The sequence below is a fragment of the Stegastes partitus genome, unplaced genomic scaffold (assembly GCF_000690725.1).
Source record: "Stegastes partitus isolate 25-593 unplaced genomic scaffold, Stegastes_partitus-1.0.2 Scaffold8, whole genome shotgun sequence".
In the NCBI taxonomy this organism is placed as follows: Eukaryota; Metazoa; Chordata; class Actinopteri; family Pomacentridae; genus Stegastes; species Stegastes partitus.
The window spans coordinates 1420747-1437833 of NW_007577739.1; the positions used below are offsets into that span (position 1 = coordinate 1420747).

At 45.5% G+C, this 17087-nt stretch overlaps 2 protein-coding genes across 2 annotated transcripts; one reads left to right on the top strand and one right to left on the bottom strand.

Annotated features, from left to right (window-relative positions):
- Positions 1 to 229: 229 nt before the first annotated feature.
- On the bottom strand, positions 230 to 1012 carry LOC103358584 (protein FAM181A). Its single transcript, XM_008283610.1, has one exon. It carries the CDS (start codon positions 1010 to 1012, stop codon positions 230 to 232), a length of 783 nt encoding a protein of 260 aa, XP_008281832.1.
- Positions 1013 to 6395: 5383 nt separating this feature from the next.
- Positions 6396 to 17087, top strand: prima1 (proline rich membrane anchor 1; the record flags this gene model as incomplete). Its single annotated transcript, XM_008284179.1, has 4 exons — positions 6396 to 6464; positions 7747 to 7888; positions 10300 to 10432; positions 16957 to 17087. Coding segments are annotated over 4 exons (444 nt in total), but the record flags the coding sequence as incomplete, so codon positions are not given.

Sequence of the window (17087 nt, forward strand, 5' to 3'; positions counted from 1 at the left end):
TTTCAGATAGGTGGCATGAGACTGACATGAAAGTGAAGCTGATGAAATCATTCGGCAAGTGCAATCCTTTAGGTTTAATCACAAAAATAGATGAAGCATCCCAATAAGTGCTTGAGGAAGTGTCTCGTTTCAGAACGCTGATAGAGAAAGACGCTGTGTCGAACACAACGTGGACATCATTAGTCCTATTTACACTGTTTTTTGTGCGACTTGTTCTTTAGTGAGCCCCTTAAATGAACCCAAACACGCTGAAGATGGGTGACTGGGCGGTGGGCTTGGTGGGGATGGGTTTGACCACAACGTGGGTGTGAATTTTCTGTCCATAAGGATGCTCAGGTCTCTCTGTCTCAGTCCCTGCTGCTTTGCTCCACAGTCCCAGGGGCGGATGGGGGACAACAATGTGACTGTGGAGGACCTGGTGGTGTCCGTGGTACTGGAAGGGGCAGCAGCCGCAAACACTCACACAGTGGTGAGAGGTCAGGTCCAGTTTCAGCGTCTCTTTATCCGCAGAGCTGCGCCGATTGGACGCAGACATTGCGGCCTTCGCGTCCTCGTCATAACTCCTTTTCCTCTTTTCGTTTTCACCGCCCTCAGACGTGGCCGCGGGGCTCCTTTTCAGTCCTAAATATGAGTGCTCCCTCTTAGTCTGGGTCAGCTTGGGTTCCTCCCAAAATGAGGCTGGCAATTGGCGTTTCCTCATAGGCACCTGCTCCACTGCGCTCCCCACGTTCTCCACGTCTTGCGCATCAGAGTTGGCCTTTTCTGACACCGTCACGCTCTGGTTAACAGTCCCCGCCGGTTTGGCGCATCTGTATTCCGCAGACCTGTGCGTGTGGCATCTTGGGACCCTGGAGTACTTCTGAGAGAAGCGCTTGAGTTGTTTCTGCAGATATTTCCGGTGATCCACGGAGCGTCGGCACGGAGCTGACTTATCCAGGGCCGCCTTGATGTCGCTGGATGCCAGATTTACAAAATTGAGCAACGTTTTGACCTCACTGTCTGCATTTGCCATTTTTGCCAAGACTTTATTAAATCAGTCCATATTTTTTTTTTAAAAAGGTGTAATCCAGCGTCAAGGTCTGGAGAGAAATCAGAAAACAAATGTTGGCTTTTGCGTAATTGCGCATCAGGAATTAAACATCAAAAGAGCGCCTGATATCTTGATTTATATTTCTGTCAGATATTAATAACCCTTCACTCACCACTGCTGGATGAATTCCCTCGAAGCCACGGTTCCAAGTACAGACTTCTCTCCAGGCTGCAGTAGGAGCACTTCAACAAGTTGAATGAATATAAACTCCTTGTAGTTATGGTGCTTTCCTTGAACCAATCAGCGACCCCAGGCCCCTCACAATGCACCCCAATCAGCCTCCAAGCGCCCTGGTATCGAATTCTTCACCATTGCAAATTGTTGTCATGGAGATCTGGAAAAAGCCGCTGAGGGGATGCGATATTTCTCCCTACACGATGATTTTTTTTTTTGGTTTTATTTTTATTTTCGCGCGCGTTGGCCAAACACCAAAGAAAACGCGGTAGTGCGCATAAACAAAAAAAATGAGTGTAAATTCTGCTGAAACATGCGTGCAGCCCAACTCCACACCAAAGTTGAGTTTTTAAACACAGATACCCGTCATACCCTCCCCAAGAGTGATGTCAGCTGTAGGATTTGGTGAGTTGGGGTGGGGTGCGGTGGGGTAGGGGGGGATCTAAAGAGTGCATAACCATGGAAAGGGGCTTGAACGCTCAAGAATCTTGTCTTTCTGTTTGCCCCCTCAATCGAGCGACACAAAGGCTGAATTACTCATTCAAACCTCGCGGGACAAAGGGAAAGGAGCTGGATAGCACTCCTGCATTTGTAGTCAAACATTTAGAGACTTAAATCGAGTCGTCATGAAGGAGAAAGAGTCGGACAAAGCCCATAGAATTGCCATCAGCAAACATTTTCCTGTGTCATATTATGGGGTCTCCATGGCTCCCTCTGGCCCGCGGACAATAGCACAAGTTTGCACACTCGAATACTGTCACCCTGCCAACGGCAACAAGGGCCCAAAACAGGACAATCCCCCAGAGAAAGCATGGGCTCCGCGGGGAAGGTTGCAATAGAGGAGGAAAATGGGACTTGTGAAATGCTAATTGAGCTTCATCCCCTTATTGAAGTGGAAAAAGAGCACCTATCGTTCCCCCTGAACCGCAGCAGCAGAGGAATGAGATGTGAGGAAGCTGTTTGTCTGGTGAGTACACCTCATGTCCTGAACCAGTCTGGGAGAGAGGTTCTTTAAAAAAAAAAAAATCTGCAGTCTATAACAAGGCTACAGGCCATTTATTCGGAGAGGGCTGCAGGCTACGTGATGGATTGCCTCATTCACTCAGTTTGGGGTTGTGTGAGGAGAGTCCTGCAGGTCTGTGTGCTCTTGGCTGCTCTATCTTTTTTTTCTTTTTTTTTTTAGGCGGTGCATCCCTCTTGTTCTGGAGAGGCAATAGGACCCCATTGTCCCCATCTCTTCTTCCCTTCACCTCTCTGTTCAGCTGAAAAGGCCAATTAACAATGGGGCTCTCCCCCCCCCACCTCCCCTGGCCTGTCACCCCACTCCTGTGCTTTTGAAGTGAGGAAGAATGAGAGAGGAGAAGGAGGAAGCTTAGTGACATCCATAAATGGCAGGTGGTGGTGGATGAGGTGTTTGTCCGTCATTTTAGATATTTAGCTGAGCTGATTTATTGGCAGTTTTCGCTCATTTCCCCGTATTTGCTTATCCACATTAATCCAGCTCAAGAGGGTCAGTCGACTACAGGGAGACAGAAACAAACAAGACACTTTAACTGCTGCATGTGCACCAAAGACACCTAATTTGTGCATCTCTGCTGTGCAATGCAAATTGAACCCTAAAAACACTGCTGCCGGGAGGTGTCTGGGGTCTGTAATGGTGCGCGGGGATGTTACGAACCACTGAACCATCATTCTTTGCCATGATTGCAGGAAAAAGTAGAAGCCCAGCAGAGCCGCTAATACAACCCAAATCTTATTCTGTCCTTCCTAGAAGCTGCCCATCAAGCATCCATTAGTGGAACTTTCTATGGTAAAGCACACTCTCTTTTTTTTTTTTTCCTGCCACCTTTGCTGCTTCTTTGCTCAGAAATACCAACAATAAGATAAGATAACACTGTTTTGGTCCCCCGGGGAGACATTAGATGTCCCAGCGGCAACAACAAATAGACCAGATACAGATATAAGAAAGATTAAAGCAGAGGAAAGGATGCAGACATTGACAAAAGCTGCACCATAAATCAAAATTACAGCCATATAATGTATCAGAGTTCACAGATTCATGAAGATAATAGTTTTTTGGAGTAGCTCAGAGTCAAATGGGAGGACTTGTTATGCACACCACACTCTGCACATTCAGGAGACAGAAGGGATTTGATAGGAAGAATTAGAACATTTAAATTATATTTAATTTGTTACACATGAAAAATGAGAAAATGGTGTGTATATGTAGATACACAATCCAACGTCAGATGCTCCTGAGAACAGAGTTGTGTTTTTATTTGCTCTTTTCAATTGTGTTTCTGTTGTTTTGCTGCTTTAACTAACATTTAATTACACAGTTAATTTATCAGCTCACACTAATTATGTGCTAATATAATAACTGTATGTATGAGTGTCTTAAAGTCATGTGTTACCAGACTTTTCCACTAGATGGCACTCTACCTCCACTGTGGTACAGCTCAGCATATATTTCCAATCATACACACTGATACCATAAAGAAGCACCACTGACAGTAAAGATAAATGCAGCTGAGTTTATTTTACCTCAACATTAATGTTCCTCATTTGACAGAGAGGTTTCAAAATCTCTTTTTTTGTTTTCATGCAAAATGTTATTTTTGGCCCCTGTTTGCTCACACAGATGCAGATTAAGCATCTTTGGCAAGAATAAGAACGCTGAAAGACCACAGTAATTACATTGAGAGGTTTTCTTATCTGAGTTTAAAAGGGTCGTGATGTATGTTGTGGCAGACTGCTGCTTGTTGGAATGAGGTGAGGTAGCAGGAAGGAAACGGGAGGATGTAGTACTTTTCGCTTGTCAGATAATCAATACTGTGACGGACTGTTGGACAGGATGGACGAGCTGAACCGCTGGGCAGAAAGATGCCAAACGCAGGCTCGTTGTCCTGCTTGGAAAAACTCTGGAAAAATCCCTTGCGCTGTACTGCTGTGTGCAAATGCAGTTTTAACAGCAGCTATGATTTTCCACTCTAAAAGTCATCCGCAGCTCTTTGTATGAGCTCACCCCATTACTGTCTGTGAAGAGCTTTTTTATAGGCAAGACATGTGATAAACGCTCAGCCGCAACAAAAGGCTTTAGGGCTCGATGCTGAATCCACTGATCTTAATCCAAAGTTGTTTGAATAGTCGGCTTAGATGTTATTTGCGTTATTTGGAAGAAGCAGGCTGTGACACAATTGGCTGTCACTTCTGTTATTTAAACCACCGAGCAGCTCCCTCAAACACAAGACGAGTCACATGGATACAACAGATGATTGTGGATTTATGGAACATGAATAAGCTATGAAAACGACACATGGGCCGGGCGGCAGGTTCGCCTGTCGGGGAAAGAAACTGTCCTCTGAAGGAGACATCTCAGGTTCAAGCATGAGCCAAAGGATGACATTGGGTGTGTTGAGTTTCAGAGGTGATGCTGTAGTGCTCCATAATGGAAGATCTCTGCAGACAGCTAAAGGAGAAACCGTTCAAATATGGGGAGTGTGATTTGGTAATCTATGCTGTTTGGGCAACAAAATGGGGCAGAAGTCTGTTCACGATTTAATTAGAACTCACAAGTTTTTCTTCTTTTTCAGGCAGTGCAATAACAAAAAGACATGGACGCTTAAGAATAGAAGAAGAACAGTCGTACATAATGAGGAGTAAAGAGATTGTGAAGTGTATGTTGTGCAAGAGTTGCCATTGTGTGTGTGTGCATGTGTTGTGTTACATTTGTTCCTGTTGGAGATGAGGTGCCATGATTTGGATTCAGACATGATGTCAGAATAAAAAGCCCATGGAGGTATCTTCTGGTGTCAAAGATATTCAATTTCCACTGATATAAATCATTGAAAAGCAGCGCATCATCTCAGCTTACAGACTGGAGCTTCTACATATTTGTTTTTTTTTCTTCTTCCAACTAAAACTCTGATCAATAAAGCGTCCGACGCTGCAGGAGCCGGTCAATTAATCCAGACAGAGCAGAGTTGTTCTGTGTTAGCTCTGCCTCCTCTGTTGTTATTAATGATGTCATCCCTCCCGTCAATCAACTGTTTTAGTAACCGTGAATGTCACGTTGGCTTTCTAGTACCATCTACATGACTGTGGGCTCTGGGGTAATTTCATAACTGCGCCCAGTGAAGACCACCGACAATATTATGCAACTCTGCTCTTAAAAAACTGCCCATTGTTGTCTGATTTCTCTGCACTCTGCCCTACAGCATCACCTCTTATATCAGTGTGGGGGTCAAAGGTTGGTGAGGCACTGATGGAAACACATGAATTTCAGGTTGTTGTGGGTTGTTTTGCTTTTTTTTTCTTTTCAAAAATGCTGTTTTTGAAATGTTCTCTGTTGTGGTGCATGATCAGTAAATGCCAGGTTACATCAGTATTGTTTATCTCAGCCCACTTTGGGACATTGGAACCAAAGAGTGCTCTAGCAGGCGCACAGCACATCAAACATGGGTACGGCAGTGTTTTCAGTCGGTAGGCGTCTTGCACTCTCTCTCTCTCTCTCTCTCTCTCTCTCTCTCTCTCTCCACTTGACTTTAATTCGGTCTAGTACGCGTCATCCTTACGGACTCGCCTCCACGCATTGTGGGCTATACTTTCTGCCTGGACCACTATTTTTTCTTTTTTAAATGAATAAAATCAAACATAAACAAGCAAACAAAGCAAAAAACAAACAAACAAACAAACAAAGCCCAGCTGACATTATAACAACGCCTTCATAACCACATGCCCTTCCCCCTTGTGCGTGCGTGTGCGTGCGTGTGTGTGTGCATGCGTGTGTGTGTGTGTGTGTGTTTTGGGGGGGACTTTTGGAGAGGAGCGGAGGGCTGGATGTGTGTGTCTGTCAGGATGCGCTGATGTGAGCGCTGCATCAAGTGCGCGGCGGTGATGCTCCGGTATAAAGCAGCCCGCTGTATTTTGGCACAGAGGGGGGATGCATCACTTTAACCCTCGGCTCTGCCCTCCGGACTCGCCCATACAGTGTTCAGCCTAGATAAGTTGAGGAAGAGGGGGGGGGAAATATGTGTGATGCCATTGCGAGGAATCCTACCACAACGATATTCCTGAGGATCTCTCTCTGTTCGGCTTTTTTTTCTTCTTCTTCTTCTTCTTTTTTTTTTTTTTCTTCTTCAACTTCGATGGCTTGAGTGGCCCATTTGCACTCATGCTCGCAGCCGAGGAGGAATGTAAGGTACGGGCCATCTACCGCCCTCACATTGCACGGAGTAGCGGCGTGATTCAGGTCGCTATCTGAGTGCCAATAAGAAAAAAAACTACTTTCGAGATGTGAATTATCGAGATTTGGCTACTCACTCCACCGGCTCGCCTGTCCTATGCTATCGACAACGGGATTTCAAGAGGAAAATGATTGTGGCATAAACTATTTCTGGAGACGCCTGTCACAGATATCGCCGCTGAACTGGATAGGGTGGATGGTTATTTCCCAAACAGTTCAAGCCTATGTATACTGCATTCATTTGTTGGAAACGCTCCCTAGTATCTTCGAGAACAGCGCAAGAGGAATGCTGGTCCAAGATCTAATGCCATTTACTTTAAGTTTTTGGCCTTTTTTCTTCGGTCATTGCCTTCTCTCACTGTTTTTACTCTCCTGCCAGGTAAGGATCACGTTCAGGCGCGCCACTTGTCAAATTACGCATGAGAAGCGGCTGCACTAATGTAACTTGAGTTTGATTTTCTGATGGGCTGTGGATGAGAGCTGCCAGACTAATTATGTTTTCCAAGTAATGCACGGGCTAATTAAGCTGCAATTAACGCATTATACATTGCTTGAGTCTTTGCACTGGATGTTTGGGGGGGTCAGCAGCCCGGGGGCGCACCTGTGTTTTAGGAAACACTGGTAGACATGCATGTGTGTGTAGTGAGTTTCCAGTAAGGCATGAGGAATACAGCTATGCACAAGTACGCACAGACACTCAGCTCTCTTGTAGTGGGAACATGGAGTAGCCAACTGTGTTTTTATGATAACAACATTCAGTTATCCCACCAGGATCCCTGCAGCAGGCATATGTTAGTGATGAGTATTCTAACCTCTGCCCCGTGCTGCTGCCTACAGATAGTGGTGAGCTGTTGTTCACACGCACGCAGTGTTGCCAGGGTTCATGTGTAATGTGATCTGCTTGAGTTTCCAAGTCCACCCACGCACACTCCTCGGGGCAGCCTGCTGCCCACTCTGTTGGTGGGTGGTTTCTTACAGGGAGCGGGCTGCAGCCATCGACGTGATACTATTCTGCATGTACTATATACACAGCAGCCCCAGTGACAACAACACTGGAGCTGTGTGATATGAAAAGAATGCTGAGAGGATATCCACAGTGCTGCTAACTGAGAGGCTGCTGAGTGTTCAAGCATCTCCATTTGTGCTGCACAGCGTTGTGCTGATGGTACTTCTGAGTAATGCACTGAAGGACAGAGTCGTTTCAATGTCTCTCTCTTCCTCTCTCCCTCACCATAAGGGAGAGCTCCAGAGGTCATGCTCACGGACTGTGGCGGAGAAAGTTAGTGAACAGTGCCAGTTGGCATGCCACTGTCGAAGATACCCTCCCCTCCCGCCACCTCCGCCTCCACCGCCTCCACCACGGCTACTGGGCACCGCAGGTAAGACTTTCAGCTCACACTCCCAGGTTTCACACCTGTCTCCCTCCCAGTCCGTCTGTCTCACCCTGTCTGCTCTCGCCCCACAGTTGGATCCCATTTCTAGCCAGACGCTGGTGTCAAGCAACTGGCTAGTCTGAAGAAACAGTTTAACTTGAAGTGTTTCCATTTATGCACAGAGGGAAAAAAAGTGCCATCAATCCCTCGAGATCAGTGTGTTAGCGCCCGTGCATGGGCGCAGTTTTTGCGCTCGTGCATTTGTGTGTGTGATGGAGCCAGCAGGATGTTGACAGCTGAACACAGGACTAATTTATGCCGGGTCTGACCTTGGGGAGTACCCAGCTGCCTGTGAAATCCATGCCTGCTGGGCTGCCAAGCTCAGTGGTTCAGTGGTAGGGTTTCCCCCGGAGGACCCCTGATTAAAACACAGATGAGTTAATTAAATTAGCTTTAATTTGATAGAGATAAGGGGCTAATGAAGCAGCCCAGTAGTTCCAGCTTCGTTTTGAAGTTGAGCTGGCGGCAATAAGTGTGTGTGTGTGTTCATATACAACAAACGTGCATATCTGTGTCGAGCCAGTTGTGGCAGTTTTCCCCTCACACTCCCTCTTTGGTCTCACCCTAAGATGGTAAATCCACTGATTGATAGGCAAACATATTTCACCGACCTGCTTGCCGAAAGTTGATATGATTTGTATGTCATCTCAAGCACCTTAATGAACAGTGCGCTGAAATATGGGACAGGCGTTGCTGATGATGCAGCCATTCTGAGCTATTACTGTGACTCTTTTGAATCACTCCCCCTGAGCCCTTCATATCACGAGGAGAGACGAGTACTTAATCATTGGGCAGTGGAAAGGTTTTTAATCAATTAGTTCCAATGATTTTTTGCTGTCTGGTCAATGTGGCTGGACCTTCCGTTTTCCTCCGACTTGCCCTGTGAGGTGCCCACGAATCCAGACTTCCAGACCCTTTTGTGATCACTGTCAAGGTCACTGCGTGAATGCTGCCAGGACCATCTGACTGTAAGCTAAGGTGGGGGTTTGAATGCCCAGTCACAGCGAATGCATGAGTGGATCTCTAAACGTCGCATTGACAACGTTTGACGCCTCCATAAACATCAGCGTGCCGTGATAAATGTGATAAATGGGCCAATTTTTACTCCGTTTTAACTTTACTCAGAAATGTTTGCAGAGGGTGGAGACGCCATGAATAATTCATTTAACAGAAGTTTTTTTTCCTCACTTCTCAATTTGATCTATAGAGACGCATAATTATCTTGATATTCCTTCAGTAGCCCAATTTGCTGAGCTTTTAGAGCTGAAATTTTGCTTTAAACTGTAGTCTTTAAAAATGCCATGAATATGCATAGCTAGCGTGGAAAAACTGGGACAATGACTGAGACCTTATCTACGTTCTAAAAGTGTAAAATAAATGGAGGAAAAATTGGCACTGTTAAGCATGTGTGCTAAAAATGGTATCTGAAGTCTCTTCAAAGGGCCGTGTGCTTTATCACAATGAAGTAGATCCTTACCACTGACTGAATTAAATCCTACAGCCGTTGACAAAATGCAGGATTTAAAATGGAAGTTTGGCTGAGAGGAGCTTTTAAATTCGTAGTGACTTATGACGTGGCGCGCTCTGTCGGGGAGAGCCGTGCCTTTTTTTTTTTGCTCCGTAGAAATGTGCTGTGTTGGAAACTAGTCGACGGCATTACTAAGGAGTATTTGTTGCCATGGTGTAAATCGTTCCTCTCATTCACAACAAAATAATGCTGGAGTTGTGAGTTTGTTATTGGGTGCAGGGTATTTTCTCAGCTGGAACAAACCTGCATTCGTAGATAGATAGACAGATATGCACATGACTAAACTGATTTATAGATGGTGGGAGAGCATCAAATGCTGCAGAAAGAGGGGAGAGAAGTTCTGCATTACAGACACGAAGTTGCTGATGCACATAATGTTATACAACATTCCTGGTGAGTGGTCTTACTCCACAGATCTAATGTGGAAAGAGCAGGAGGTTCCTGCAACAGTAATTGGTGTGGACAAGAGTGCTGGTGTAGGGAAGGCTGACGGGACCTTAAATGATTCATGGTGTCGGGTTGGATATCTTTGAACGTTGAACCTTAGACCTACAGAACAGGCGAGGACACGGCTACATCCCGGCTCAGAAGGCAGGGAGGAAAATCACCTCCACGCTGCTCTGTTGTTGTGTTGTATAAGAGCTGAGCGGCTCGCCAGCGATCTAATGACAAGACTCAAGTCGGCGTTGTGGCTTAAGTGTGATCCCAGTGACTGTTTTTTTGGATTTTGAACAGTTTCTATGACTTGTTTGGTTTAATACACTGTTTGTTCTCCTCTTCTGTATCTGCACCTCTCTTCTCCTGCCCCCTTCTTCTCTCTTTTTCCAAGTGGTAAAGCCCGTGGTGCCCTTGTTGAGGCCCTGGTGGATGGAGATGGACATCATAGTGCTCGGAACGGTGGGCTGTGCCTCGGTCGTCTTCCTCCTCTCAGCCATCATCATCTGCTACAAGGCTATCAAGAGGTTAGATGTGACTCTTCTCTTCTCTATTCTGCTCTTCTAGTATTCCGGCTAGGTTCTCATTCAAAATACTGTAAAGTGGTGACAAATTGAGGTAAATATCTGTCACAGGCCAGCCACTCAGCATCTCTGGTGTAATTTGGCCCACGGGGGCATTGTACTCGCTCTCCTGCCATCGTGTTCGACGTGTGCAGGAGGCCACAGTGACCCTGTCATCACCCTCCTGGGTCACACCGAGGTCAGAGGTTAGATAATGGAGTGGGTTGTAAATGTCACCGATGAAGATCCGCTGCACCGAGTCACGCCGAGACATCCTATACTCTAAATTAATTTATTGAAGTGCATGATGACCTAACAATACTGCGCTGATTTTAATTTACATAAGTGTCTAAAGCTTCCTAGAGTGGCAGCTGGATTCATGAATGTGAAAGCAAGAGGCAAGCAGAGGAATCCCAAGACACTGCTGTTGCAGCATTTCCCCCATTTGGCTTATTAGAGAAAAGGCTGTGTGAGGTTTTAGCCTGCAGCACAACCAGACCCAATTCTCTTTGCGACATTCAGGCTGCACGGTGTCACATGCACTCTGACATCCACGTAAATGTTCGCAGACATTTAGCAAACGCACACTCACACGTTCGCATCGTGCAAAAGGATGCAGAGGACACTTGTGTGCATCCATCCATGAGCACACAACATCTTTGCATACATACATACATCATCTTGGCATATTTACACACTCGATAAAATATGGCATTAATGTGGACTCTCACACAACTATGTGAGAAGAGCCATGTGTGCTAAATTAGGCAGCTCCTTCTATGTTTTATTTATATGCATTTAAATAGATTTTGTATCATACCAAAATATATTTATGGAAGTATATTAAGCCTGCATGGCAGATATGGCTTTCCTCAGCAGAACTCTATTTCTCCTTTCTTTAAACAACAAATAGGCAAAGTCAGGCAGCGGAAGTAATGGGTGGTTGGCTCAGGAATTCATTATGGCAATTCTCCAGCCCCCTGTGTAGCCAAGGGGCACCTTTTTTAATGCAGCAGTGGTAGGAAAGTGTTGTTGCAATACGGGCTCTAGCCCCAAACCCAAGTCATTATTTATGAATTAATTTGCGCAGTCATTCAGTCGCAGGCCACATCTTTTATACATGCAAGCAGGTCGTGTCCTGAAGCTCTGTGGGCTCTAGACTGCAGACTTTGTGCCATGCCAAGCTGCCCTCCACTCTGAATGAGAAGGAGAAAATACACAGGTCCAGACTGGCCTCATTAGACATTCATTAGTCACCAGCCAGTAGGAGAGCGGTCCAGGGAAAAATGTGATTCCTTTAACATTCGTCATGGATGCTCTACTCATCCATCGCTCCTGAGAGGAAGGGAGGGAGAACAACAGAGTGAAAAGGACAGATAAAATGTGGCCAGCAAAGGCAGTAATTGAGCGTTTTAGTCAATAACAATGTGAGAAAGGGTTTGTCAGTGAGAAAAACACAGCCAGTTATATATAGTCCTTACAGCCCCTCAGTGCTTCGGGCTTTCCCAATGAAAATCAGCTGGCCGAGGGCCAGGGCCTGAGCACCACAGACAGTAGAGCAGCTAGCTCTGCAGGTCCCAGCCCTCCTGGCCTTTTGTTATTTTTTATAATCTCTGTCTGCCAGTCATCTGTCAGAAGCAAAGGGGACCGAGAAGAAAAAACACTTCCATACAATTCTATTCAGAGTCCACAGCACCAGGGAGGCTGGTGTGTGCAAGCATAAAGAAGAGGATTCAGACACACGCTGCGTTTCAGTGTTGCTGTGCCATCCGAAGCAAAAGACATGATGCTGCAGTCCAGGCTGTCAGCCGTCCAAGAAGCCAAAACAAATAAAACTCAAACCAACTGACTAATGAAGCTAGATGCTTTTCCCAATCACTTCCCGCTCTGGGAGGCTTGTCCAAAGACGGATAATACATCACAGCTGGTCCTGTCCAAGGCTAATGCAGGATGTCCAAAATACTCAACCGGAGACACGATTAAAAGGAAAAAAAACGCTCTAAAATGGTTTCAAATCCAAAACATATTGATACATTATTAATCTCCTCTGTTTTATTTTCAAAATTGCAGCCGCATCAAAACGGGTGACAGATTTTTACAGTCTGTTTTTAAATACTTTTTCTTTGAACCATAGCATGTTACTCTAATTTCCAGATGGCTGGAGTAATTGTAAACAGCCCAACACATGTCCCAATTTCGCCATGATCCATTCCCCAAACTTCAAACAGGAATGTGCGCTGTGATTGCACAGCTTTGATATGAAATATTCATCTAACCTGTGAAGTGTTGTGTTGCCACCTGCCATGTGTCAACAGCATGGCATCTATTATTGAAGGCCCGGGTAGAGGTCGGTTTGAGGCCCCAGCGCTCGGCCCTGTGTGGTGGCCCAGAGCGACATGGTCAGTCTGAGCGGAGATTACATCCTGGGAGAAATTAACTGGGCTGGAGCACCTTCCAGCAGGCTGTAGATCACCACTGTCACCGAGCATTTTACAGTGCAACACATGACCGATCACCTAAGTGGACAATGTGAGACCTGTTGCCATTACCTTCGTAGTTATGAAGTGCTTTAAAAATGAGTTAAGACAGAAATGCGACTGCAAACAGAACTATATTTATTCCCAGTGCTGGCTCCCCTGGACAGGCTGGGGATGTTAAATCTTTTTGCGTAATCATCGTAAGACCCCAGGGGCTCATGTCAGACTTCTGTTTATTGCTTTTCCATTAGCTTTTAACACTATCCAGCCGCATCTTCGAGGGAAAAGCATATGACTCATTTTAGTCCTAAATCAAAGTGGCTGGACTTCGTAACTAGCATGACGCAACGTGCGAAAAGAAATCAAATGTATTCCAAAGTGACACGCCACAGGGCTGCCCTCTGCTTTAAAGTTTGCACAGCAGTCAGAGTTTGTGTTCTGAATGTTTTCCTGGGGATGCGGTACTTGTTCATCTTTTACAGGGTCATGGTGCCATGTTTGAAAACCCTGTAACATGGTCTCATCAGTCATTCCTTCGTCATAATGGCACAACGACCAAACCTGAAACCATAATAAACCATCAGTTTAACATCCAACGGTAAATGGGGCGCCAAAGTCACTCTGGTAGACGGTTACCAACAGATAACATCCTGAGAGAGCCACACGTTTTTATAGGCGAGACAGTCGATCAATGGTGACGCTGTTTTATTGCCATTTTATTAAAGCTGGTTTATCTTCCTGCAGCGTGTTCTGGGAACCATCAGCCAGAATTCAGAGTTGAGTCAAGTTCAACTCGTCTACATTGTGTTATCCAGGTCATCCTTAGGTCACAGAGTTGCCTCCATCTAGGGACTAAAAAAGGGCTAAATCTTCCTTTGTTCTAGGCCTGTTAAAGTTTTATCATAATCTTTCTTAAGTGGACTCCAAAAATGTTCCAGGCTTTTAAAGATATAGAATCTGGGTCGGCTGGTCTGTGGGGAGATTCCTCCTCAGTCCTCCTACGGGGAAGGTATCAATTGTGTCTCTCATCTTCTCTGTGCTTTATAGTGTTCTGTGATTGATTGCTACTGTTTTTCTTTTCATTTTGTGAGACTGATCAACGAGCAGCTCACCACGTTTTCCCCCCTCGGGAGCAATAAAGATCGAGCCATTGATTGAAATCTCGACCCGTCAAAAAAAAAACATCCACAAGTTAAGATCACGAAGCGAACTGCCGTGACACCGCGTGACGTCAAACCAATATCGACCTCGCTGACTTTCTATTTTAAGTACCAGAATTCCCAGACTGGCTGGTAAACAGTGGCGTCCCTCAGAGAAAACTTTGGTATATCCCAAATCCCCGAGCTGCAGCTGCGTCGACCAAGCACCACCACCACCACCCCCACAGCAGAGTGTGTTTCCACCCCGGGGCTGGAGAGTTTCTTTTCTCAGGCTTTCCCCGGGTCCCACTGGGACACAGCAAGCAGCATCTGTCTTATATGGCCAGCATGTCTCCCTGGTGTGCTTAGCCATACGACCCCTTCCAGCTGACAACAAGCAGTCTGAGTCACACCCACGCATTTTGTTCAGAACTTTTTTCCAACTTGTGTGACCTCCAACAACCCCAAACCACGACTTAAGTGCTCGTAAAAGCACCTCAAGCTTTTATTTTGGTCAACAGTTGTTCAGAATGTCATACTTGGCCCTCAAAAATATTAATAATCAATGTAAGAGGAGAAATGTGTGTTGTATATCTATCTAACTTTAATTTGTATTAATATAACATATAGGAAGACTAAAAGTCCACGTCCAGGTTGCAGCGCTGTGAGGCTGCACTGCTCAAAGGGAAGCATCAGCATGTTAACGTGCTGACAGCGAGAATGCCAACATGCTGATGCTCGTGTTCATTAACCTAAATAGCATGCCGGCTGCTGACTTGATAGTGGCACTAGATTAAATGTTCAGGGATCGCCAAGGGCATCACTGTTCATCATGAGGTGGGACGTGTGTTTGCCGATTTTCTTGGCAATCCATCCAAAAAGATGCTGAGGCGTTTTACTTAAACTCACAAATTTCAAACTAATGGTGGCAAGACAGGGAAAAAAAACAGGAAAGTAGCGTTCATCTTCTTGGATTGGATCAATGACTGTTTTTTCAGAGCAATCTGTTTATCAGTCTGGACCAAAGTGGTGAAATTTCCATCCTTGTTGCTCGACTGAAAGCTGAAAATTACTGAGGAGACAGAATTTTTTTACCCTGTTGTGATTTTTCTTTTGACGAGTGGAAACCCTTTAAAGAGCATCCGGAGAGTGACTTTGGTGGCAGATGAAAGTTCTTTCTTGTGTACCCTCAACTGAAAAACTGGATGGAGTCAAGCTGAGCCGGATTGCAGGGGAGCGCTGATGAACGCAGGAGGTGGAGGGGCGGAGGTGGAGCTCGGCGCTGAAGTGACAGCAGAAAACAGCCCAAGACAGGAACAGTTTTAAAATCTGACAGCGCCAAGATGGCTGTTTTAACAGGTGTGGCGAAAATCTGATTAGCTGATCGGAAAAGACAGCTGGCGAATTGGGATGGCAGCAGGAGAATTATGAATAAACATTCAGTGAGCATGTGCAGGAGGAATTCCTGATTGAACATTTATCATAATGACAGACCGGCAAGAAATATTCCTATAAATATTGTCGGTATGCGAGGAGGAATCAAAATGTCTGATTGGCTTGTAAATTTTCCACGAGACACATTTTAAGACTTTCTAGCTGCTTATTTATAGGAGGCAAGAACCTATAATGCAATCAGGTGCTTTATTTATGCTGCAAGTTTCACCTGAGATCTTGTGAGAGATGTTGATTCAACTTAGTGAAAGAAACACCATCGCACCTTAGCTTCACAGTAACATCGATCTAAAACAGGCTAATATCAGCTCAGACAAGCTAGCCAAGAAAAACATTATAAAAACAAGAACAGAACAAAAATCCCTGAACTGGTTGTCCATCAATTGTTCCACTTGAAAAAATAACAAAAAATGTCCTCTTGGTTGTCAACAACAGGATAACGTTTCACAAACAGTATTTTTTTTTTCTAGTAGAGCAGTTTTTTGTTTTTTTTACATTATGGATTTTGCATTATGTCATGTAAGAGCTCATTTCACCCTGTAAGAACTCTGTGTCTGCACAATTCCCTCCCTGCACGATGCCCGAGAAAGGAAAAAGATTTGTGCTGGACCGGACTGAGCATGACTGTTCGTCAGAGTTGGGCCGGCTAGCCTGGGCTTTCAGAGGAGAGGAGAGGAGAGGAGAGGAGAGGAGAGGAGACACTGAACTAAGATGTCGCTCAAGGGTCCTCTGTGCCAGTGAAGGCACTGTACAGTGTTGAGTGGGACAATGACTGTACTAACTGTATTCAGATCTGTCTCTGAGTTACATAAGCCCGAGCAGGGGAGAGCAGCTGAGGGGGTCGGTGCACAAGCCACAGTACACTGGACAAATATAATAACCACAAAGGCATCAAGGAGTGCATGAAAAGGGCTGCATTGAATGATACTGCTCTTCACAGGCCAGCAGCAGCAGCAGCAGCAGCAGCAGCGGCAGCAGCAAAGGGATCACGGGTTGAAGCTTTATTTCTGCACCAGAACGGGCTCACAGTGTTGCAGCGCAACCAGTGTTGAGAAGGAATTTCACAGAAGGTTATGTATTGATGTTATTCCCAAACTGTTTTGACAGCCGCACATACTCATTACTTAGGGAGAAGATTGCATCTACCAGTCTGAGCAGGTAATTGCCTTATCCCCAGTGTTGAGATGTATCTTTCCCTGCTGTCTCCTTGCAAAATTGACCTTTTGAACATTGAGCTTATTAGAAAAGATCGCTGAGACCAGCATATCCACCCAGAGCAGCTCGAGAAATCAAATCAGTCTGAAGGTTAACACTGTAGAAACTCCGTTTAATGACGTGGCCTTTAGCTGAGGGGGAATGCAGCGCCAAATCTCTCCTGTCACGGAATTCATCCTCACTTTATGATAATGTTTATTCACAGGAAACCACTACGGAAAGAGGAGAACGGGACGAGTCGTGGGGAGTACGCCATGAGCATCCGTAACAAGAAGGCCATGGGTACGAACAACACTGTGGTATAGACTGTCTCCTGGTACACACAGGGAGTGACGT